The following is a 25356-nucleotide window of genomic DNA, read 5'->3' as shown; positions in this document are numbered from 1 at the left end:
AAGTTTTAATAATTCAAATGTATTTAAAATTGAATCTTTTACAACGTTACATATGATATGCAAATATATTGCTACGCAAAGATTCTCCTATTGGTTTGAAGTATAGTGACAAAAGTTTTGTACTAATTAAATATTTTTATTTAGTGAATGAAATTATAAATGTATTATGTATATAACTGTTTTAGTTTAAACTCTTTTCGCCTTGTGGGCATTAGAATGGCCTTTTTTTTCTATAATAACTGTTAGTTCAACCAGGCTCACAATGAGGGTGGCGAAAGAATGAAGTTTGTGAATGAGATGGGGCGTGATATTTTTCAAAAATTAAGAAAATTATTATAAAAATATAAAGTGAAACTCTTTATATGATATAGGAACCTTTCAACCAAATTTATGTATTATTCGTATTTTGTTTTCGTTCTTATAAAATTCACTTTGTCCACCTATTTCATTGGAATTTAATGTTAATAATTAACAAGAATTTCTGTTTTTCTATCATGTATTTGATATAAACCAAATTCATCGTTTTATTACAAATAAAAGTAATTTTCTACATAAATTTGATTGTATAATTTATCCTCATACAATTTATTATTTTATGAAATTGCATATTATTTGTTTTTGCAAATAAAATGAATTTAATTTCATTTTAGTTGATATTTGAATAATAATAAAATATTACAAAAATATTTACATAAGAAGAATATAACTCATATACAATTACGATTAAACGAAATTAACTCGTTAAATTATATTTGACGTTCTAAGATAATATTAAAATGAATAATTATGCAAATATTAAAATAAATATAATTGACATAATTCAAGAATTAACGTTTTAAGTTTATTATAAACAATAAGGTTTTGTTTATTACTGTTATAGAATATAGCAGTAAAGAAACGTGCTAAATTATGGCATAATTTATTGATTTCGCTATCAATTCCCAATTGATTCTCCAATTGAATAAAAATGAAAATGGAAATTTATTATAAAATCTATAAAACTTGAATAAATCATTTATTAGTTTCTTTATACCTAACGAAATGCATAGTTTGAGGCTAAACATAAAAAACTGTGAACATATCTGAGTTTGAATAATTTATGGTCGTTGGGATATGTAAAACTTGTGAATAAAAAATTTGTTGAAAATATTTTGAATTATTTATGATTACAAAAAATATATATAAGTTAAATAAAAGATATAAAAAAGTAAAATAAAGTAGATGGAAAATTATAATATGTATTTGATAGCTTTTATATAAAAATGAATTGAATACCGAATAATATCTATTTTACCATGAAATATTGCATTATTTTTCGTTAGCAAAATCAATGTCACAAAATTTTTAGCGTCAATTAATCCATCAGAAGAATATATTTTCCAATTCCAATCAATAACATTTATTAGTATAAGGCAACAGCCTGTTACAAAGGGAGTTATTTCACTTATATACCACAAAACACAATTGTAAACATCTAAGTATCAAATAAATTTATAACATAACTATACAACTTGTATATAAATCGATATGTTGCTTCATGGAGTAATTTGTACATCGCATCCAACGAAACACATACATTTAAACTTACAAACTTATTATCATATTTGTTTTAACTCATAATTCTCACACTCGCAAATCAGATAATATTTAGAAATTGATTTGTTACATCTTGGGCATAAATTATTTGCATATTTATAAAATTTGTTATTTATCATTAGTGTATCTGTGTTGATGGTCTCGTCGGGAGCAAACCGACCGACCTTTTTTTTTTTTTTTTTTTTTTTTTACAGTGGTGTTCATTAATTTCCTTCAACGCGCTTGGCAGGTTTAGTGAGATCAACATGTCTATAATATCTTTCAACGAATTCTAGACTTTTAGTTTAGCTTTCTTAATTTACCACTTAAGTGCCTCAACGTCCTCCAATGTGTCTTCAGTATGTTCATAAGTGTTTTAATGTGCTTCGTATGCATTAGTGTGCCTAATAGGCTTAGTGCTTAGTGTGTTTCAATGTTTAAATCAATTCAATGTGCTTGAGTGTGTCTCAACATATCATTGTGGTGTTTTCAATGGGTCAAGTGTGCTTCGAATAAGTTTCGGCAAGCTCCTAAATCTGTGCAATGGGTTTTCTCTGTGTGCCTCGATATCTTAGTGTTCAGCGTGTTTCAAGTAATCAACGTGCCCTGATGTATACGACGTGTTTTTAACTGTAGTACGAAATTTCAGTTTTTTGTGGAAACCAATGTGTTTATGTTTGCTTCAGTTGTGCATTGAGAGGTGCTGCTTTTAGGTCGTCCCTTAGTGCGTGAACTCTACATCGTCTGAGAGTTGCGCCTTGTTAAAGGCAAAGTGTCTTAAACTATAGACATACTGGATCACCTGTAGACCACTCATCAGGCATTCTCCTTTTTGGATCTCTGCTTTTCCTACAGGCAAACATTTCGACATTTTAATTGCTGAATAAAACTATGACTACCACGGATGTGCCTACAGTTTTCAGCAACTATAATTACCTATAATAACTATAATCTTTTTTTTTTTTTTTGTTTTGTTTTGTTTTTTGTTCATTTAATTTATTCATTTAAACACTATGAATTATTATTACAAATACTATATTGTTCTTACATATACATATGTACTTATTCTATTTATTCTTTAATTACTTTAACTGTACTAATGTATATATATATTTACTCAATGTTACTCTATTTAATATTTTACAAACCTCTCGGTAATGCATACGCGGGGCCGAGAAATGTACTTTTGTACCTAAATAAAGAATGTATGTATGTATGTATCTGTGTTGAGCCGAAGTTGGATAAAAAAATCTCTTCACTCTAAACGGAAGATTCGATAATATATAAATGTTGATATTTGGATAAAGTAATAACGGGCTATAACAATTTAATGATAATCGAGAACGGTTGTCTTCTATATCTCGCGACAATAAAATATCGAGTATATTCCGTATTAGTTGCTTACACGACTCTTCACTTAGTTCTGACGAGAAAATGTATGGTTCAATTGAATAGCCAAAACTATTAATCATTTTAGAAAGTTCAGCTATCCAGTTCCTTTTGGAAAATTTTAGTATGGATTTTTTATATAACTGATGTAAGAGGTTGGACGTAATTTCACCACTGTCTCTTAAATTCATTAAAAATTTTATACATCTCTTAATAAAAAATGCTGTAGGACCATATCTGCTTACCTCCAGTCTTAACACACTTCCTCGGATTCAAAATACTTACTGTAATTTGAGGATGGGGTAATATACATTATTATTAATCCTTGAATTGTAGCTCCCCACAAATTTTGGAGTTCGAAATTTAATCCTATTAAAGCAAAAATAATCCATGGTTTAACTTGAACATACCTCAAATAACCCAAAGATATCTTTATTAGTAATAGTAAGCCACTTGCTAGTCTACCAAATCTCTGCATTTTATGTGCGGCACTATGTATTATCCAAAACTCCTCTTGTAGACCCAAGTTTTCTAGATTATTTGTATTGATCATCCGAGTTTCAGAGATACCAGCAATACCGTTTGATATTAAATATTGTTTTATGGATTGATCATTTACTTTTTGATTAAATGATCAATCCATATCGGATGTTCCAAAAAGTGATGTATAAATTTTCGGAATCAGCGCAATAACTCAGCTCAGGAGTAATCGGAATTATTGAATTTGGCTTACCTTTTTGAAGGATCACAATATTGTTGTTGCTTGTATTATTCAATTTTTCCTCGCTATCTTCCATCATTCTTGGAAAAGTATAGTTGTCTGATGTTTGTCTCTTTATAAAACAGTCTAATTGGATAAATTCATTCAAATGTATATCATATGTAAACATCGTGCCATCCTTAATATAATAGTCGTCTCTTACGATGACTTTATATCCTTTGGTTTCTTCCTGGGCTATTTTAGCAATTAGCTTTTGCCTCCTGACCCTTGATCGTTTACATAAATCAGCCGAAAATATAATGTTCTCCTTGAACCTATTCGATAAATTCGGCTTGGCTTTCCAGAATGCACGTAAGATTAAATTCGTCTCATAAACAAAGTTGAGGGTAATTTTAACTATAGACTTAGCATCATTTCTGGGTATTCTGACTAAACTAATCAAACTACTTTCCTCTAGGCCTAAATCATTCCTAATAAAATGAGATATCTCGTTAGAAGGATCGTCAGTCGCAAACGGGAAGTTAAAAATTATAATGTTTCTCGTTTTTTCATTTATTAACTTGTCTAATTGAAATTCCAACATACCTCTCAACGGTCTGTCGTTACAGACGACCTGATCCAGTTTTTCCATTTTATGAGACACAATTTTTAAGACCTCCTTTAGGTCGTTATGTTCTTTCTTCAATAAACTTAGATCTTCCTTAATTGCACGCAGATCAACATTAAGTTGTGTGAACTTCTCCTGGATTAAATCATACATTGTTTTAATGGTATATTGTGACTGTTCGACAAGATAATCCTCCGCTACTACTGATGGTGTAAAATAATCCTGAATATTTGTATCTCTTACCACCACTGATTTTCCTTTCGAAGGAGCTTCTTCGAATAGAGCATGTTCCTCCTGTACAAATTCAGATAAATTACCCCTTACAGTTTCTCTACTATAACCTTTACGAGGTCTGCCGCTTCCTCTCTTTTGCATATCTGTACTCTCTATTTCCGGAAGGGATCTCGATAAATGGCCAGGATTGGACTCTATCCCTGAAATTATTAGGAGACATCTAATTAACCTTAAAGACAACTACTCATTTTAAATTGAATCATCAGATAACTCTTCATTTCGTTTGTGTAAATCAGAAACACTTCAACAATACTTTAAGGTTAAACAAAAAGTCACCAGCAGCGTCGAAAACCACGCCAACTCCCCCTTGAAGAATATATTTTAATGACTACATAAATTTAAGTAGTTTTAAATAAAATTTTAATTTTTTCATTATGCTACTGTTTAATTTAAAGTAAATTAAACCGATTAATATCTTTAAAAATCCGAGAAGGCAAACAACAATTCGAATTCTTACTAACTGTACAAGTTTTAATCATAAAAATTGTAAACATAAAATTATATAAAAACTTTCAATGACTATTATATTATTTTTAACTTATGAAATCAATAGATACCTACAGGCATCCAAAATTCTAAATTTATAAAATTCTGTGGATAAATTTTTGAACTTTTAGAAACTAATTTAAGTATGAGTAAATTTGAAACCATTAAATAAATATTTTAGTAAATATTCACATTTTTCTAGAAAGATAATTAAAATATATCTTATCTCTACAGATTTAAAAAAAACCTAATAAATGAATAAAAGTTGAATTGATAGAATTATCCTAAACCTTAATGCTTTTCAATAAATTAAGTAACCTACCATACACATCTCTCAAGGTAATCATATACATTTGGTTTACGTGATTTTCACAAAATAATCAAATGTTTTAATCAATTTCTTTACTACAAATATTGTAACAGCTTATTTACTTCGCTTTTCTTACTTTCAGAATTCTAACAGTTCATACCAGTAACAAATCTTGCATAATGCAGATTAAACCTCTCATAACTCCTTCTACAATAGCAGGGCGTGCAAAACGTGGCAGGCCAACATTTTTGCGAGACGAATCTTAGGGTTCACATTAAATTAATAGTTAACATCTTCACTGAACTGTGTATTTTTTCTTATTAAAATACACATTTTTTGAGTAGAGCGATACTAAATAAAAGAAACAAATATTGTCAACTGTTCTGGTAATAAGTAACAAGAAAAAAAAAAAAAACATTCTGTTTCCAAGACATCCATATCCTCCATATACTAACTTACAAGCAGAGTTTCCAGTTTAGCAGAAAATGTGCTAAATCTAGCTTTTTAGTATTTACTCGTTATAAGCATTTATAATTGAATCACTGTATCATAGATTTAGCGATTTTAGCGCGCACACTTAAAAAGACCGCCCAGCCCGGTTCTATAAGATTTCTGCGTATTCAACTCGTGGAACATTTTTATTCCTAGATGTGAACAACTTTAAAGTTATTTGCAAAATTTATGCAATTGATAATCCTTTTTTAATGCAACTTTAAAATTTTAGTAAATTTTAGTAGATTTTATTGTCGGGCTTATTTATATGACTTTAATTTATTTCCTTTCTACTTGTTGTGTTTTGATAATTGTATGTAATTTTCGGTTTTTGTTTCTTATTGTAATATTTACTGTTTCGTTTTTTATTGGGGTTTTCTACGTATTGTTTATTTGGCGGTAGTTACCTGTTGCCGTTCTGCATTGTCAATTTAATTATATAAGACAAATTTTAATTATTCAAAATTGGGCTATAACTAAAATAAATCTATCATTTACAAAATTTAATTTTTATAATATATATTTTGTTATAAAATATAAATATTGACAAACATTTTTTCCCAAATAGATACATATACTATAGATTTCCAATTTAGGATTTTTTTATAACTTACATTTGCATCAGGTATATAAATTTCCATTATGAATTACAACAGTCCTCTGAAACACGCGCCCCGAACTTATAAATTTATTTGGGAATATTAAAGAAATGGTAGAGAAAACATTTCGATCTACGATAACAACGTTCCTCCCTTCTCCTTTTCCGAGAAGCTTTTAATTTTTTTGTTGCTGTGTTTTTTTGTCTTGTGTATTTCCCTTCTTTTTAAAAAGTAAATTTTTAGTAATCAAAATTGCAATAATGTTTCGTTTTACATTCCTGTCGGTCGCCATACTTTTCCCCTGTATATAGCAAAGGAACAAATATAGCGAGCAATGAACAAATGGCCTCCCAGGATTTTTTATTTTTTGATCCCAGAGAACCTTTAAACATTAAAAATTGCAAAAAGTTGTTTTTTTCTGTTTGTATGAATGTTGCTGTAGGTGTGTGGGGCACTATTATTTTCATCTTTTTTGAAGCTCAATAACTCCTGTACTTTTTGTCAAAAATTTCTGAAATTTGGCAAGGAGGTTTGTTTATTAGTAGGATTGATGCTATTAAATTTTGGTGGTTAAAAGTTCGGAGATAATAGAGGTCGCGTGTATCTCCAGTACGGTCGGACATAATGACGATTTTACTCGTTATAATCATTTACAAATTTTTATAAAGCTGATCCCTGCCCTCAAAATTAAGGTTTTTGCTATTTTAAAATATAGTGGAACCTCGCTTAACGAGCATAATTCGTTCTATAATAACTCGTAATGCGAAACACTCGTTAAGCGAAACAATTTTTCCCATATAAATGAATGTAAAAGTACGATAATGCGTTCCACGCCAAAAAAAATAATTAAATATTTTATGTATAACATTTATTCAAAGAAAATTACACAATATACATTGTTAAGGAGCATGAAGCATATTCGTCTTTTCTTCTAGCGCGGAATGAACCAACCTGAAATGCGATTCGATTTGCAGAAAACAAAACAGTCACATAATATGTCTAATAAACACACCAAACGATATGCCAAATTCTGGGCTATTTAAAGGCTATAATTAAACATTGGAAACTAATTAATTAGACTAGAACTAGGCAGTTATGCTTCCATCTTGTATTTAATGTAATAATTATAAATAATTAATCTTTAATTTAGACATTTCTAAAATTTAATTAAAAATTTGTCATTAAATTTAATACGAGATGGCAGCATAACTGCCTACCTCCATCAAATTAATTAATTTCTAATATTTAATTATAGCCTTTACATAGCCCAAAAATTTGGCATATCGTTTGGCGTGTTTATTATATAACGGGCTACCTTTGTTGATGTTTATAAGTAATATGTGTGAACACAAGTTTGGAAAAATGTGTAATTACAAGCGACACTAAGATGCTAGCGGAACGAATGCTAAACACAGACTGATGGAGCATGCTCACAATCCGGTCTCCCCTCATCTGGTCACTGGTTACGCGAAACATCGCTCGTTAAGCGAGTCGTTTTTAACAATTCGTTTTTGCTCGTTATGCAAAACAGTTGTTATGCGAGGTGCTCGTTAAGAGAGGTTCCACTGTAATTAGCAATATTGTTTTGGTATCAAGGGGATGCTGCAGCACCTACTGGAATTAGTTATAGCTAGACTTTCTGATTTTAATATATTGACATATTAATACGTATATATGTATGCTGTATATGTGAGTTTGTGTTTAAGACAATATGCGGCCCGCAAGTGTTTTTATATAAGAGGTAGTTGTTTCCATCTTTATTTAAGTTTGACACGAATCATTTACAGTACGAAGTGAGATATTTAAGCACTGTATGTTTATGTTAGGCATATTGTTGTGGTACTTCAGATTATTGTCTATTTATAATCACTAATATAATACTACTCAATAGTATCAATTTCGATTCAAAGTTTTCAAACAGGTGGATTTTATTTTATTTGAATTATAAATAATATTTTAAAAATATACTTTATTATTTTTAATAGTACAAGCCTAATATGCTTAACTTACATAGAAATAATCGTGATTAACGAGAAAAAAATTTTTAAAATATTTGCCTAGTCTATTTATGATATTTGTTGAATTATCACAACACAATGTGTGATACATAAAATCTATTTATGTATATTTTGTGAATATACATACTACACTATTTTATTAAAGCTTCAATTCTTATCATAAACATCTAGAATAGGAATAAATGTATATTTGTTATGATATGTAACAACTAACTTTTATATTCATATTTTCAATAGTAAAATATGAAAATCTTTATATAATAACAATTCTTATTTATGTAAAATTTGCGATAAAATTAGTTTAACATTAAACACGTAGAACAGCAATTCAGTTCTTTTCTAGAAAATTAATTATGACATGACAAAAGCTTTAGGCTAATACTTAGTTGGATTTTCTTATATATATCTTTCTGTCAAAAATGAAATCGCTAGTTAATGGAAATGTGTTTTTCTAAGCTTAATTAGGGTATAGAATATCAAATTTTTCATATGCATGCATAAGTAAAAAAAAAAAAATTAAATTTGATACTAATCAAATTAAAAAGGAAAGCGATATGTTACTTTTGAGTTAAAAACAGAAGATACACTAAAAATTCGACGTATATTATTATTTTCGCTGTCCTCATACCACAGAAACAACAAAGTCGATGGGTTTTTTAGATGCTCTCCCTCATCTCCGTATGCAAAAATTTCCTATGAAGAACAGCTAGAAGAGTTTCTAAAAATAATTTCTTTATAAATTTCAAATTTACTTTTACGTTTAATTTCTTCATAATATATTTTTTTCTATTTGGATTATGTTTATTTAATTAATATTAGGAATATCACTTCATAAATTATTTCTAAATATTATGATTATCGTAGTAATGTGTTATAATGCACAATTAAATACTTTCTCAAATATGATATTTAAAATAATAATTTCTACTTATAAAAACGTTTTTGAAAGTCAAAAAACAATTTTACTGAAAAATTATTATATTGAAATATTATTGTATTCATGATTATTTAATTAAGCGGAAAAACTTACATAAAAATTTCACGTCTTTCAAATTTTACAGTTAAAGTTATAACCATATATAGGTGTTTCTATTTTAATTAAATTAAACTTCATTTATTTTTTATTGATACTAACATTTCGTAATTAAATTAAGTGAACAAATAAGAACTTTATAAATGATTTTATTTATTACTGATTTCTTATTAATTAATAAATTAAAATTTAACTTACAAAATTAGTCATTTTAATTTGGCCTGAACATTTTCTAGATTATTAAGGAGAATGCATTAGATAATTTTTTATATTATTAATATTAATTAAGATTCACCATTTAAAATCGCATCAATACATTATAAACGTTTTCTTTCTCCAACAGTTTTATATTCAACATTTTCTATTTTAGAAGAAAATTATCGAAAAAATTGCTATTATTGTTAATATATATTTTTTATGCATTTTACTCCAATTATATTAAACATTTTATTAATTTACGTAAATTATATAAATTTTAATAATAATAATAATAATAGTTTACGTTGCGAATTTCACATTCTACGAGTTATAACGTGTAAAACGTCCATAAAATTCTACACGTTGCATAACGAACTTTATTACCTTGTAATCTATCCAGTAGTCAACTTTTTATGCCTGAAAAAAAGATATCTCCAGATCGACTTATACTGTGTGTATAGAATTCAAACGTTTATTATACCTTTTACTTCAACTTCTATTTCGAATTTTACTATAAAATATTTGTTTTCTACTTCTCCAAACATTTTCAACTAAAATTTGAGTTTGGTTATTTAACAGGGATTGATAAATAATTATTTTATCAAATAAAAATTAAAGTTAAATACATACAACATACGCTAATTCCAATAGCTGATATATGGAGCAAACTTTATGCAAAGGCGTAATGCATCGTTACACTATCTTACTGTATATAACCGTACTATTGTAATACTATGCTGTGTAAACGTTTTATATTATTGGAGATGTTGATTTTGGCTCGAATATGCGTTTTCGTTTTAATTGATTATATATAGGGTTGGATTTATGGAAAAAATGGCAATGCAAAACATGGGCGATCTGCCAAAGGGCATCCTCTCGAAAACTAAACTATGTTATTAAAAATTTTCTATTTCAAATTTCATAAGTTGTAATATCATAGTTATACTGTATTTATTTTAATTGTTGTGTTGCATACTTCTCTTTAGGTAAAGAAGAGATATAGATGATTTAAAATACGTTATCAAATAAATTATTTTTCTTAAATTAATAATAATATTTTTAAACTGTTTGCTAAAGTAAGTCATGCAAAAGTATATACATTGTTTCAAAGTTTTATCGATTAAAGTGTTTTAAGTCTGATCACGATCTCCATTAAAGCTTTGCTATTTATACAGAAAAACAGCTGTTCTTGTAATTAAATCAGCGGTTCGATAGTTGAAGATAAAATTCTAATGGTTTCTTCTTTCTACAGAATAATGAGGCTGTACTATTAAAAAACACAATTTAACTTAAAAAATCTTTATATAAAATTTTAAGTGTTAGATTTATTTCAGTTTATTAAAAACACTTTTTGAGTTTCATAAAGAACAACAATGTTGTAGTGGTTATAGCTTGCAATACTTTTTTATACAAAAATAACAAAATGAAGGAATATTACTTGATTTTTTATAAAAATAATTTCTTATTAATAAGTACAGAATATACTAATTCAAATTTTTAAGAATATTATTACAGTAAAAGTAACAGAATTAATATCAATAAAGATTAGTAATCAACAGTGTTATATTAATATGCCACAGTTATCCCATTGTTAACATAAATATTCTAAACGAATACATATATATTTTCATTATTTAAAAAACATTTTATCTTTAATATTGCAAATTATAAATCTTTAAACAAAATTAACAATATAAAAGATGTTATTGATATAAAATAAAAGTTTACGATTTAGAAGTTGATATTTTGAATTCAATAATTGTATTATGGATTTTATGTAAACATTTATCAAATTTCTGTGATAAAAATTTTCTTATTTTGTAAAGTATTGGCATTTTTTACTGTTTAAATCGCATATATTAAAAAGTAATGCTGAAATTGCGATGAGAACTGCTTCATAAATTTGCTAAAATTTAATTTAGTAGTAGTAAACACTGAGGGAGTTTACTATATTAAATTTCTTTTATTTTATACTTTGTATTCTAATTTATTGTAACCATTGTTTTCTATATGACTAAGGTGTTAAATATAAAAACAGGCTTAAAAGGCTTTCTACATTGTAACATCTATACTCTTAATTAACTTGAAAATAACTGATTAATTTATTGAAGTTTAAAGAAATTAATTGAGGTAAATCATTTATTTTATGGTACACATTATATACACGCATACATATTATAATTAATTTGTATCTAACGAGTAAGTCACAGATAAAATTATAAAATTATTTTCGATCTCAGATAAAATAATTTTAATTAGAGCTGAAATTTAAAACATCATATGAATATAGAATTTGTGTAAAATTTGGAGAAGTAACTAAATATTTAAGACATTTTCATATAACAATTTTTCAGTAGAATGCATAAAAATTACATTAAAAGTCACTTTATGCATCAATTTATATCTGTCAATTACATTTATATCTGCCAAATCGATTTTGTTAGCCATAAATTAAACTTTCAGAATAATTGTTGAGATCGTAGTAAAATTTTAATTTACTGAATAAAAGCTATAAATATGAATATATTTTAATCCAGATATAACTCAGTGCCTCTCTTATTTTTGGTGCCAAGATTCCCTAAATCTACTTTACAGTAAAATATTGTTTATTAGTTTTTGTTGACAACACTAAAAATAAATTGTGCTGTAAAGCATAATCTAAATTAAAGCATTTTTAATGAGTAAGGGAAATTGACGCTTTTAATTCATAAGAAACAGATTTTCGTACATTGCGCATTTTAAAAATATTTAATGCATTAAAAACGAAAAATTAAAAATTGCTTTAAAATATTTACATGTTTGGAAACCCGACTGAGGTATCAGGGCCCCTCGGTGAGCCGTAGTGCCCTAGTATGAAAAGCACTGATAAATGTGAATATATTTTCATGTGATTGAATGAACTGAATTTATTCCAAGAAGTCTCATTAATTATAAAGAATAACTATTAATTTACGAATCACGAATTAATTTTTAATAGAAATCTGATAGCGCGTTGTAATATCAGAAAATTAAACACCTTTCCATATTTTATAATTTGTCGTTGTGATTGCAGACATTACAATTTAAAATTATTCTATTGTTCGGCGGCAATTTATTACAATTACGACAAGACATTTATAAATTATTCTCAACCAATGTAAATGAGTGCATTGAGATCGAAAATAATTTGACAGTTTAAGTCTTTGTTATAATTAACTTAATGTAATTAACAAATTTAGAATTTGCTATTAAAGTTTATACAATTAGTTGAAAACTTACGATCAATATTTCACGAATTAACTACAAACGATTAAATAGTCATTCCATTAAATATTAACTATGAGTTTCAAACATGATAAAGTAATTTAAAATGTTTTGTCGAGAAGTATCACATTTTTATAAATATTTTAATAGTAAACACATAGATTTTTTAATTTTGATTTTCATCAAAAATTTAATAATCCCAGTTTCTGATAGAACGAAAAATAGGCCTCATAAAAAGACCGCATATTAAAAGGATTTTTGAGGTTTGTTCGTCTTTTCCAATACACATAATGTAGATATTGGTTCAACAAAATCTCGGTGAACTTTCAAACTGAAAACTGTAGTCTCATAAGTCCTTAATTTTTATAGCAAATTAAAAATAGCTATTAAGAAGATTATTCCGCAATGAATATCGTACTTTCCTTCTAACAATTGTTAATAATTTCAATTCTGCATGTCAAAGAACAACGTTTACTTTCTCTTTAAGTACTGTACGTAAAACATATTGTTTAAAGTACGGTACATGTATTGGCGAGAGTATCGTGGCACTCTTCTAAGAACATTCCAAGTGGAGATTTCCATATATATAAGAAGATCCTGTTCTATGTAGATTCTACATAGATTCTAGAAACAAAACAAGAAGTTCTACATTGTAGAACTTCTTGTTTTGAACCTCAACTGTGTGTAGTGTATATTAAACTCTATTCCAACCAAGCAGTTCCTTTTCTTTACACCCTGCATCAACTATAAAAATATGTTTTTATAAAGTTGCTAATAAACATAAAAATAATTAAATTTATTTTAAATAATATTTCTATATTCTCAAATAAAATTTCTATATTCGTAATTTGTATTCAATTTTCTTTCCTTCATTTTAGAAAGCCTTTGGAAATAAAGTTTTAAAAATTTCTGAGGCCTCAAAAGCAAACAAATATTAAAATACGTAAAAATCTACACAATCCCCACAAAACGAATTTTATTTTTAGGCATGCGCAGTTTATGCATTAGTTTCGCGCGTCTTTTAACGGTCATCCAAAAGCTCGCGATTAATTTCAAAGAGCATGCGCAGTTAATTTAATTTTTCTTTCATTTAAAACATTTTTTTTCAATTTTGGCAATCAAACTTAGAAATAAATAATTTTTAAAATAAAATATTTATAATTAAAAATAAAAAATGAATTACGGAATAATTTGAATTTAATGTTAAAAAAATAAATGTATTAAATAGAAAGAATTTTGAATTACGGGCATGCGCAGAGAAACATCCGTTAATCGCTTTGGATTTTGCTACGGTTAGGACTCATTGAATTTTCGAAATTTGCCAGTGCTTTTAATCTATAAATATAAAATAAAATGAGAGAAATAGTTCATATTCAAGCTGGCCAATGTGGAAATCAGATCGGTGCTAAGGTAAGATCAAATTATTGACAATTCTACGAAGATAAGATAACGGCGAAAAATGTACTGTACGTAAAATGTACAATTTTCATTAATTCTGTCTGTAGTTCTGGGAAGTGATTTCTGATGAACATGGAATCGATCCTACCGGAACTTACCACGGAGATTCAGACTTGCAGTTGGAAAGAATTAACGTATATTATAATGAGGCTACAGGTATATTGATTTTATTCTTTTAAATAAAATTGGATATATATTAAATATTTAATATCTTTAATAGGAGGTAAATATGTACCTCGAGCCATTCTGATAGATTTAGAACCGGGAACTATGGATTCGGTTCGATCCGGCCCTTTCGGTCAGTTATTCAGACCGGATAATTTTGTGTTTGGTGAGTTTGCTGTAAATCATTTCCCTAAAGTTTAATTTATATTTTTGTTAATTAAAGTTATACATGTAGGCCAAAGCGGTGCCGGCAATAATTGGGCAAAAGGTCATTATACAGAAGGCGCCGAGTTGGTGGATTCGGTTTTGGATGTAGTTAGGAAAGAAGCCGAAAGCTGTGATTGCATCCAAGGATTTCAGATGACACATTCGTTGGGAGGAGGAACAGGATCGGGAATGGGCACGCTTCTTATTTCCAAAATCCGAGAGGAATATCCCGATCGAATTATGAATACCTTCAGCATCGTACCGTCACCAAAAGTAGGCTTTTTTCTATCTCAAACTAATTATAAATTTACATTTACTGAGATCAACTCATTAAGTTTTTTACGATGTTAATTCTTCAAAATTGATAAATGTTTCCAAGTTTATTTGATGTGAAATAATTAACAACAACGCTAATAATTTATTACTAATTTTAATAAAGTTATTTTCCATGGGAGTTCAAATGGTACAGTACATTGCTATATTTTATCAGTATATTTCCTAAATGGAGAAATAACTTCACAACAAATGAAACTGAAAAGTAATACTAATAAAAGCAGATTCAATTACAGCCCTTTTTTGTTTATTTAATGATAATAAAATGTTTAAAGACAAACGTTTTCTATCCACTCGAGATATGCGTCGGGTCTACGTGAAATGGAATGCGTTTTGGAACGTTAACGTATTTTTAAAAAACAAAACATTTCGAATACTTAAAAATTGCGCAATACGAACGTAACTTCATGAGAAATACAGGAAAAAACAAAAATTAAGCATTAAAAATAAGTAAAAAAGATACGATCCTTCCTGTTTTTAAGGATATTAAAGACGGTACTGTTGCGTCTGAATGTTAATTGTTTAACCCCGTGTTTTACTATTTATATATTGGTAGCATGTTGTGATGGTAATCTAGAATGATACGCCGTGTGTTCGTGTTGTGTGCGTGCTCACTGGGAGTATTAGCGTTCATGGGGTGTATGTTGTTAGAGGGCCCGTGCTATATTCCAAATCAGGTTCTTTTGGTATCTGTGAGTAATAACTACTCGCTCGAAGTGTTTGAGTTTTTCTAGTGTATCCTGTAATCAGTGCAATGTGTAAAGGCCTTTTTAGTGACAGCCTTGAACGCCCCAATATTATATATGTAAGGGTCATGGGGAGTTTGCTGGTATAAATAACGGAATGTACAGTACAGTACGTTGGTTTGTCATTAATATTTGTGTGTGCCCGGTTATTTTTGATGTTTATCAGTTGATCTAGAAAATGTACACCTGTATTGCTGGATTGATCTAACTCTACATTGAGGCTATATGGGTCGTTGTTAATTTGTGTAATGAAGTTATCAATATCAGGTTATTCTTTCCAAATAATAAAAATATCATCCATCGACATACCTTCTGTATATGTATATTTCCGGTAGGAAAACTGATAAAATTGTTTTTTCTAATAATCTAATTACCATCTCGCTAAAAACCCCTGATAATGGACTGCCCATAGGTACTCCTTTACATTGAACGTATGTATTGTAATTATATTGAAAGAAAGTCGAATAGCATAAGAAATGGGCCAGCTCAAGAACATGTTTATGAAGCTCTGATTCTTGGTAGGCCTACCTCTGTACAAAAATCTCGACTAGATCGAAAACCTTTGTCTTTAATCATTTTATTATTATTAAACAATACCAGGAACAAAAGAAGGCTCTAGTTGAATATGTTTTTTAAAGTTCACAAAAACGTCCGATGTGTTCACTATTGGCGACCGACCCGGTGCGCCAATAATACTCGATGAAGTTCTGTGTGTCCTGTTGGAAAACACCGTTACAGGTCCGTCGGGAAGACACCTTGCGAATATTCCGTTGCTTGAAGGCACCGCTCGGGTCCAAAACGATCTTAGAAACTTCTCTCCCCAATCGTCCGGATGGCGTATCGTGGGCGAACTCCTGTCCGAACGGTGTAACGAGACGAACTGTCCCGAATCACGTAACCAGATGAACTCCCTTCACCACCTGCGTCCCTCTCTCCTTTTCGTACACACATGTCGGCCACGTGTCGGACGACCACCCGGTGTTTTCCCGTTCACATGTGGTCAGTCCCTCCCTCCACCGTCTTCTTGGAACGATGATCGTTATCGGCGCAATAAGGGAAGGGCGGGAATCGTGTTTACACAATTCCACCCCGACACCTCCCCTGCCGAGGATCAAACTGTGCTCGCTTGAGCCTGTTTGATACCCTGCACGTTGCCGCACAACCTTACAAATCGCGGTGGTCCGTTCCGATCGGACTGACCCGTTCTCCGGAACATCCGGGAAGAGATTCACCCCCTCCCCGCACAGAGATGCGACCTTCACCGTCCGACTCCAAACGTGAGAGAGCGTCCGCGTTACCGTGTAGTTTCCCCTTCCGGTACTCGATTCGCATGTCGTAACCTTGTAACGCGAGTGCCCACCGTGTAAGTTTGGCACTCTGTGGCGTGGACAACGTCAGATATTTCAAAGGATTGTGGTCTGTGACCACTGTGACCGGCCTCCCATAGATCCAGTAATTAAACTTGTGGAGGCCCCAGATAATTGCATAGGCCTCTTTCTCGATGGTAGCCCATCGGATCTCCGCCCCCTTTAACTTCCGACTAGCGAAGGCTATTGGTTTTTCCTGCCCTTCTGGCGAGAACTGCGCCAGACAGACGCCGATAGCGTGATTCGATGCGTCCGTGAATAGTACGAAAGGTCTTTCCGGGTCCGGAGAGAATAGTAACGGAGCTTGCCCGAGCTTCGTCTTTACTGCCTCAAATGACCTCTCGAGTTCCCGATTCCATTCGATTGTTTTCGGTGCTCGGCGAGCGAGCAGATTGGTGAGAGGGTTCGTCAATTTCGCGAAATCCGAAATGTAGTCCCGATAATATCCGCATATACCCAAGAAGCTCCTGAGTTGCTCCTTTGTCTTGGGCAGAGCTAGAGCGGTTATTGCTTTAACACGTTCCGGATCCGGCGCGTGCCGTCCGGAGCCGACAATGTGTCCTAGATATAGAAGGCGCGGTCTAGCGAACTGACATTTGTTGGCATTGACCGTCAGTCCGGCGTCTCTTAATGCCCTTAACACTGCTTTGAGATGGGTCAGGTGTTCTTCCCAACTCCGCGAGTAGATGGCCACGTCGTCAATGTACGCCACGGCGAAGTCGTTGAAAGGGGCCAACACCAAATCCATCAGTCTTTGGAATGTCGCGGCTGCGTTTCTCAGACCAAACGGCATCACTTCCCACTCATACTGACCGCGGTGCGTAACAAACGCTGTAAGGTGTTTACATTCATCCTCCAACCGCACCTGCCAGTAACCTCTACAGAGATCAAGCGATGTTATGTATCTGGCTTCAGCTAACTGATATACTAATTCGGCGGAGGGCACCATCGGATAGCGATCAGGCACCGTGGCGGCGTTCAGGTGCCGATAATCCACGCATAAGCGCATTCCACCCCCCTTTTTGGCTACACAGACTATTGGGTGAGCGCATTCCGATACGCTAGGCCGGATTAGCTTTGCGTCTAAGAGTTCCCCTATGGTCTCATCCACCTTATTTCGCAAAGCTTGTGGAATCCGATACGGGGCGAACCGTTTCGGAGTCCATCCCTCGATAAGGGTTATCCTGTGCGTTACTAGGTTTGTTTTTCCCGGCTTACTCCCGAATACCGAGTGGAATTCCTCTAGCACCTTGCGTAGGCTGGTCTGTGCCGATGCCGGGAGGTGTGCCGGAATCTCCCCAATCTCTCCGCTCTTTCGTCCACGGTCGTGCAGCTGCCGCGTCGACGGTGTCTCCACTATTTCCCCGAAACTCGCGTCCGAATCAAATACCACTCCAACGGCACAAATTTGCCTTTGGTATTTTCTGAGTCGGTCCACGTGGACCCACTTCGTCCTACCGTCCTCTAGTCTTATTCGGTAGCTGCCCTCACGTTCTCGCCTCTCCACTATGGCGGGTCCTTCCCACCGATCGTCGGTTTTGTTATCAGGATACGTCTTCCTCACCAGGACCGTGTCCCCAATACTAAATTCTTTGGGCCGTGCCCTCAAATTATAATTTGTCGCGTACTGATTTTGCTTCACGGCCGTATGCTCGGTCGCTATCTCCCTGACCGCCTTAATACGCTCCACCAGGGTCTGCAAGTATGCCGCGGCTTTGTTGTTCAGACTATCGGGAGGCGTTACCGATCCGGTCCATACCCTTTTTAAGATGGCTAGCGGCCCTACTGGGGCCCTTCCATACAGCATTTCGAAGGGTGATATGCCGGTAGTCTCATGAGGTACCTCCCGGTACGCCCATAGCAGAAAGGGAATGACTTTGTCCCAGTTCTTCTTGCTTTCCGCAATGGTGTGGCTTAGCATATTTTTGAATGTCTGATTCCACCTCTCCACGCTTCCATTGCTTTGTGGGTGTTCCGGGGTCGAAAATCTAATGCGCACTCCTAATAATCGGGTCATCTCCCGCGTTAGCCCTGCGGTAAAGTTAGTCCCCTGGTCACAGCAAATGAGTTCGGGAAAGCCTGTCCGCGTAAACACCTGTAAGAGCGTCGAACAAGTGGCCGTCGCCGAAAGTGATCTCATAGGCTCGACTTCGGGCCATCGAGTGCATAGGTCGATCATACAGAGAGCGTACCGGTGACCTCTGGACGATGGGGGCTCTATCGGTCCGATCATATCTATATTGACCACTTGGAACGGGGTAGAGGGTCGCGTGAGCGGAGTAATCGGAGTCCTATCCAGAATACGTGCCGGCGCCCTTATTTGGCACCTGTGGCAGCTCTGGCAGTATCTCCGAATATCTGCCGCCATTCCCGGCCAATAGAATACCTCACGAATGCGACCCGCTGTCTTCCGACTACCTAAGTGCCCTCCCCACGGAGTCTTGTGGGCCAGACTTAAAACTTCTGCCCTCCGCTCTTGGGGCACTACCACCTGTTTGATGGGCCGGCCAAACCAACTATCCCGACGGTAAAGTATCCCGTCGTTGACCACCAGCCCATCTTTCCCGTGTTTGGCGGCCTCCCACAACCGGGAGAGCGAATCGTCTCGGACTTGGGCATCCCGCAGATCCGTCCCGTCCCCCTCACTGTCTTCATCTCGGCCGCCCGCCGCACCCGGGTGGGGTTCCGGTTCTTTCCCTTGGGAGAGACCACTTCCCTTTATTCTTACGTTTCTTATGTGTCTTCCCCCTTTCCCTTGGAGCTCCCTCTTCCGGTCTAACAACGTTCGGTAATCCTCTTCCGATAACAACGCGTCCGTGGATTGATTTAACTCGTCCGTTACGGCACACGTCACCAGCACCGGCCCCTGCGACTTTGGGCTGCTTTCCTCCCACAACTCTATTGGGAACGTTGCCAAAACCGCGTTTACCCGGTGACCAAAGGCCCCAACCAGTTGAATTTCGCCCTTCGTTTCCATCACCGACGCCGGGACCATTGCTTCTCTTATGACAGAAATCTCCGCTCCCGAGTCGACTATAGCCGAAAGTCGATTTCCGCCACATACTAACTTAATCCTATTCGGCGACTCCCCAGCCTCTGGCCGATCGTACGCTGTTACTCTTGCCACTAAATGGTTCTCCGTCTCAGGCGTCTTGCTCGCGGACACGAGCCGTGCCTGTTTGGGCACGCTGGTCGCCTTCCGGTTAGGGCACTCTCTCTTCCAGTGCCCGGCCTTCCCGCATGAGTAACAGCTAGCCCTGGGTGTTCGCTCGCTAGTATTCCGGGTCACCGGGTCGGGCTTTCTCGCCATCTCTCCCTGGGTGTCCCGTTGGTTCCTATTCTCCTCTTTCTTGTTTCCCAGATTACCGCCCGATGCCTCCGCGAACTTCTCGATAAACTTCGCTAATTCCGCGGGCTTGCTCCATCCCTTCCCCTCTTGCAAGGTTACGTACTTCCTCGCGTCGTGGGGTAAGACTGACTTTAAATGGTCCGCCACCGTTAGCTCGATAAGCTCTTCCCTCGTCTTTACCTCCCTACTATCTACATAGTATTCATACAGGTCCTTCAGACGCGACGCGAACTGGGGCCACGTTTCCCCCACATACCGTTCGGCCCGCCTAAATCCCTTCAAATATTCCGCAGGGGAAAGCCTCAACTCTTCGAGAATGAATTGCTTTAAGGAGGGATAGTGTCTGACTTGATCTACCGACAATCTTGTTAGCGCCGCTTTGCATCTTTCCGATAGCACGCTCAGAACTATTTGCCCCCGCAATTCTTCCGGTACCTCGTAGGTCTCCAGAACTATTTCGACCGTACGAAACCACGATGGCACTGCCTCCTCTCCTTCCGGCATTTTGGGAAGGGCCCCTTTTACTCTCCGTGCATAGTCGTCGAAATTTTCCTTGACTGCACTGTTCTCAGAGTGTCGGGCCTCGTTACGTTGTCTATTCCGTTCTAACTCGATTCTCGCCGTTTCCTGCTTGATCTTTTCGAGTTCGATCTGCAGCCTAAGCCCTTCGAGTTCATCCCTAGAGCGGTCTCTCGTCACGTTTGGCCCGCGTCCCATGGTCGGACTGCCTTCACCTCGCGACCCATCTTCCTGTCGGTTTCCGTTATGAACACCCGACGTCCCCGGCTCATCGTCGTCCCAATCAATTGCCCTAAAACCCCGCGATTTTCCGCGTTTCGGCATCTCTGTGCGAAAGAGAGTAAAATGGCGTACCTGGGTCTCTGATTGCCGGCGGTGCTCTATCTGTTCCCGGGTTCGCTTTCTGCGTTGTCTTGCGTCGCAGCTCAGTCTTCCCGAAGAGTGTCTTTTCCAATCCTGTCGTGACTGCGCCAGTAAAGTTCAAAATAACGTCAGTAAAGTTCACAAAAACGTCCGATGTGTTCACTATTGACGACCGACCCGGTGCGCCAATAATACTCGATGAAGTTCTGTGTGTCCTGTTGGAAAACACCGTTGCAGGTCCGTCGGGAAGACACCTTGCGAATATTCCGTTGCTCGAAGGCTCCGCTCAGGTCCAAACGATCTTAGCAACTTCTCTCCCCAACCGTCCGGATGGCGTATCGTGGGCCAACTCCTCTCCGAACGACGTAACGAGACGAACTGTCCCGAATCACGTAACCAGATGATCCCCCTTCACCACCTGCGTCCCTTTCTCCTTTTCGTACACACATGTCGGCCACGTGTCGGACGACCACCCGGTGTTTTCCCGTTCACATGTGGTCAGTCCCTCCCTCCACCGTCTTCTTGGAACGATGATCGTTATCGGCGTAATAAGGGAAGGGCGGGAATCGTGTTTACACAATTCCACCCCGACAACCAGGAACAAAAGAAGGCTCTAGTTGAATATGGTTTTTATATTTCCTAAATATTTATAAATTCGATTTCTTCAATATACATGGTGGTCATTTATAATGTCCCTGACAAACATCTCGTAAAACATGCATCCAGTTAAGAAAATTTATATGAATGAAATATTTATCTTTCAGGGGCCTTTTTAATTTCATAAAATTTAAACCACTCCCTGCCCGTTATCGGGTGACTGGGGTCAACTCTAGAATTTCAATTGAAAATCCCTCTTTTTCTATTTTCATATTATCCATTCATGAATACTGAAGTTTTATTTAAACGTTAATTTCTAAAGTTATAAGCACTTTTGGTCGTATTTTCAAAAAATATTTATAAAAGTTTTTTGTACTGCTGAAAAAAATAACAAAAAATAAACATTTGAATTTTCTGCTCTTTGTTTATATATATATATATATATATATATTATTTATTTATTTATTTCAAATTATTTAATTTATTAAATGCAAGAGTCAAATTATTTAACAGAATTGTCATCTTTATTTAAAAATACTTTTTCACTAGGCTATCTTTCAACCATTAGCAATTTCATAGATACAGCTAAATATAACACAATTTTTAAAGGACAAAAACAAATGTTCCTTCTTTAAAACCGATTACCGATATCAAAAATTTGCATTCAATCAGAAAACATTCGGTGTGAATATTATTTAAGTTTTTGTTTCGATTATATATAATTATGTAAATATAGATCATTAAGGAATTTAAATGTCTTAGTTATAGTTAATTAGAATATTAAAAAACGTTTCTTTACTGTAACTTTACTTTTAAAAAATAAAAAACGAATGAAATTCAACATAACAATTCGAAATTAATTTTCGAAAAAAAAAATGTTTAACCTGAAACCTTAATATTTTTTAACGAGGAATACAAAATATTAAAAACTAGCAGGTAGGCCCGGCGTTGCTCGGGCAAAAGTAACGATAGCGAAAAAAAAGAAAGAGAGAGACGATGTGTATTGTCCAGGAGATCCTACAGATTATTTGGACGCCAAAAGTTGCTAGCTCATTTAGTTCACGAGTAGACGCTATCCAGGGTGCACCACGAGGACATACGCTAAATAAATAAATAAACGATAGCGAAGATTAAGATTATTACGTTATAGTCACAAAAGAAAAGGAGTAATTTCATCAACAAACTATTTCTAAAGAAAGGTCGAATTTGAAAACCGAATGTTCTAATATTGTTCGATTTTCACGACGTGTTCTGATTATATCATTCGATTTTATCGAATGTACTAAAGAAGAAAGGTCGAGAAAAACCGAACTAATCTGTTTAAATTTAAAAATCGAATGTGTTCTAACATATTACTCTTTTTCTTTTTTTCCCCCCAGAGCCCGTAAATCTTGCACATCGCTTTCTCTTGTTCTCCATTGTTACTTCACACTATCATCGTTACTTAACACTTTGGTACTTAAATTTGGTACCCTAACTGTGTACCAAATTTCAACTTTCAACTCCTAACCGTTTGGGCTCTGCGCTGATTATTATTATTATTATTATTATCAACTCGTCTCGATTATATATATAGATTAGGGGATTCCAATTGAAGTTAAACTTAAAAGAATAAAAGCTTTCCAGGAAAAATATCATAAAATAAGCGAAAAAGAAAAATTTAACCATAAAAATTAAAATTTATATTATATTAAATTACCTTTGACAATATTTTACAGGTCTCGGATACAGTAGTGGAACCATACAATGCCACTCTTTCTGTTCATCAATTGGTAGAAAACACCGACGAAACATTCTGCATAGATAACGAAGCCTTATATGACATTTGTTTCAGGACACTTAAATTAACCACACCGACTTATGGCGACCTGAATCATTTGGTATCAGCCACTATGTCCGGCGTTACTACTTGCTTGAGATTCCCGGGTCAGTTAAATGCAGATTTACGGAAATTGGCGGTAAATATGGTACCATTTCCTCGTCTTCATTTCTTTATGCCCGGTTTCGCACCTCTGACTTCTCGTGGAAGTCAACAATACCGAGCTTTAACAGTTCCCGAATTGACTCAACAACTATTCGATGCAAAAAATATGATGGCAGCTTGCGATCCTCGCCATGGACGTTATCTAACTGTGGCAACCATCTTTCGTGGTAGGATGAGCATGAAAGAAGTCGACGAACAAATGCTAAACGTTCAGAACAAAAATAGCAGCTATTTTGTAGAATGGATACCTAACAACGTAAAAACGGCCGTTTGTGATATTCCTCCTCGTGGTTTAAAGATGTCTGCTACATTCATAGGCAACACCACTGCTATTCAAGAACTGTTCAAGCGCATTTCGGAACAGTTTACCGCCATGTTTCGTAGGAAAGCCTTTTTGCATTGGTATACCGGAGAGGGAATGGATGAAATGGAGTTTACCGAAGCCGAGTCGAATATGAATGATTTAGTGTCCGAATATCAGCAGTATCAAGAAGCTACAGCAGATGAAGAAGGAGAATTCGATGAAGAAGAAGAACTGCAGGAAGCCTGAGATTCGTTATCTTAATAGTTATTGTTCGTTTTTATTTAAATTATTTGTGTTCATTTTTTTATATTCCTAAGTTGTTTGTGTTCATTTAAGAAAATACATTATATAATTTTTGTTGTAAGTTTTCTTATATGAATTTTCATTTTCATGTATTTGCATACTAATTAATTAAAATAAAATATATTTTAAACGTAATTTTGATACTCTTCATTACGTTTTTATAATTACAGTACATTAATTTGTTTAATTTAAATATGATATGGTAAAAATATGAATTTAAGCATAAATAAACACGCCTAATTTATCTAAGAAAGCAATAAAAAATGAGCTGAAATAATATATCCATGCATAGAAAATAAGTCTCGAAAATAAATGCCAATAAAATAGAAAATAACAAAATAATTTTAGGCAAATATTTTTAACAGTAGAAATTAAAGTAAAAATTTTAAGTTTTTATGGGTGCAAATTAGCACAAATTTATCAAATAATGCTAATTTGTACGTTTCTTAAGTTGGGTGCATAAACTCTTTGTTTAAGAACAATGTCAATGCCTCTACAAAAGGTAACAACAGCGAATCAGTCTTTTCTTCTTTTGAGCCTGCGTCAACATGTACTGTACACTTACAGTACATGACATCATACGTATATTTATCATCCTTTGCACTACATACACCGTGATGTGGAAATTTCAAAAAGGTGCAAAATAGTAGCAAATAGATTATAAAATTAAATTGGAAAATATAAAACAGTATAAGT

General features: G+C 34.1%; 1 protein-coding gene across 1 annotated transcript; it reads left to right on the top strand.

Moving 5' to 3' along the window:
* Window positions 1-14198: 14198 nt before the first annotated feature.
* On the top strand, window positions 14199-24691 carry LOC136978091 (tubulin beta chain). The gene is made up of 5 exons (XM_067273750.1): window positions 14199-14375; window positions 14471-14579; window positions 14644-14754; window positions 14824-15068; window positions 23788-24691. The coding sequence occupies exons 1-5, from the start codon at window positions 14319-14321 to the stop codon at window positions 24601-24603; spliced, it is 1338 nt and encodes a 445-aa protein (XP_067129851.1). The 5' UTR covers window positions 14199-14318; the 3' UTR covers window positions 24604-24691.
* Window positions 24692-25356: the final 665 nt, after the last annotated feature.

The sequence above is a fragment of the Centruroides vittatus genome, unplaced genomic scaffold (genome assembly GCF_030686945.1).
Source record: "Centruroides vittatus isolate TY-2023 unplaced genomic scaffold, ASM3068694v2 contig_487, whole genome shotgun sequence".
In the NCBI taxonomy this organism is placed as follows: domain Eukaryota; kingdom Metazoa; phylum Arthropoda; class Arachnida; order Scorpiones; family Buthidae; genus Centruroides; species Centruroides vittatus.
The sequence above is the reverse complement of the archived record's forward strand: the minus strand, read 5'-3'. Positions and strand labels throughout refer to the sequence as shown.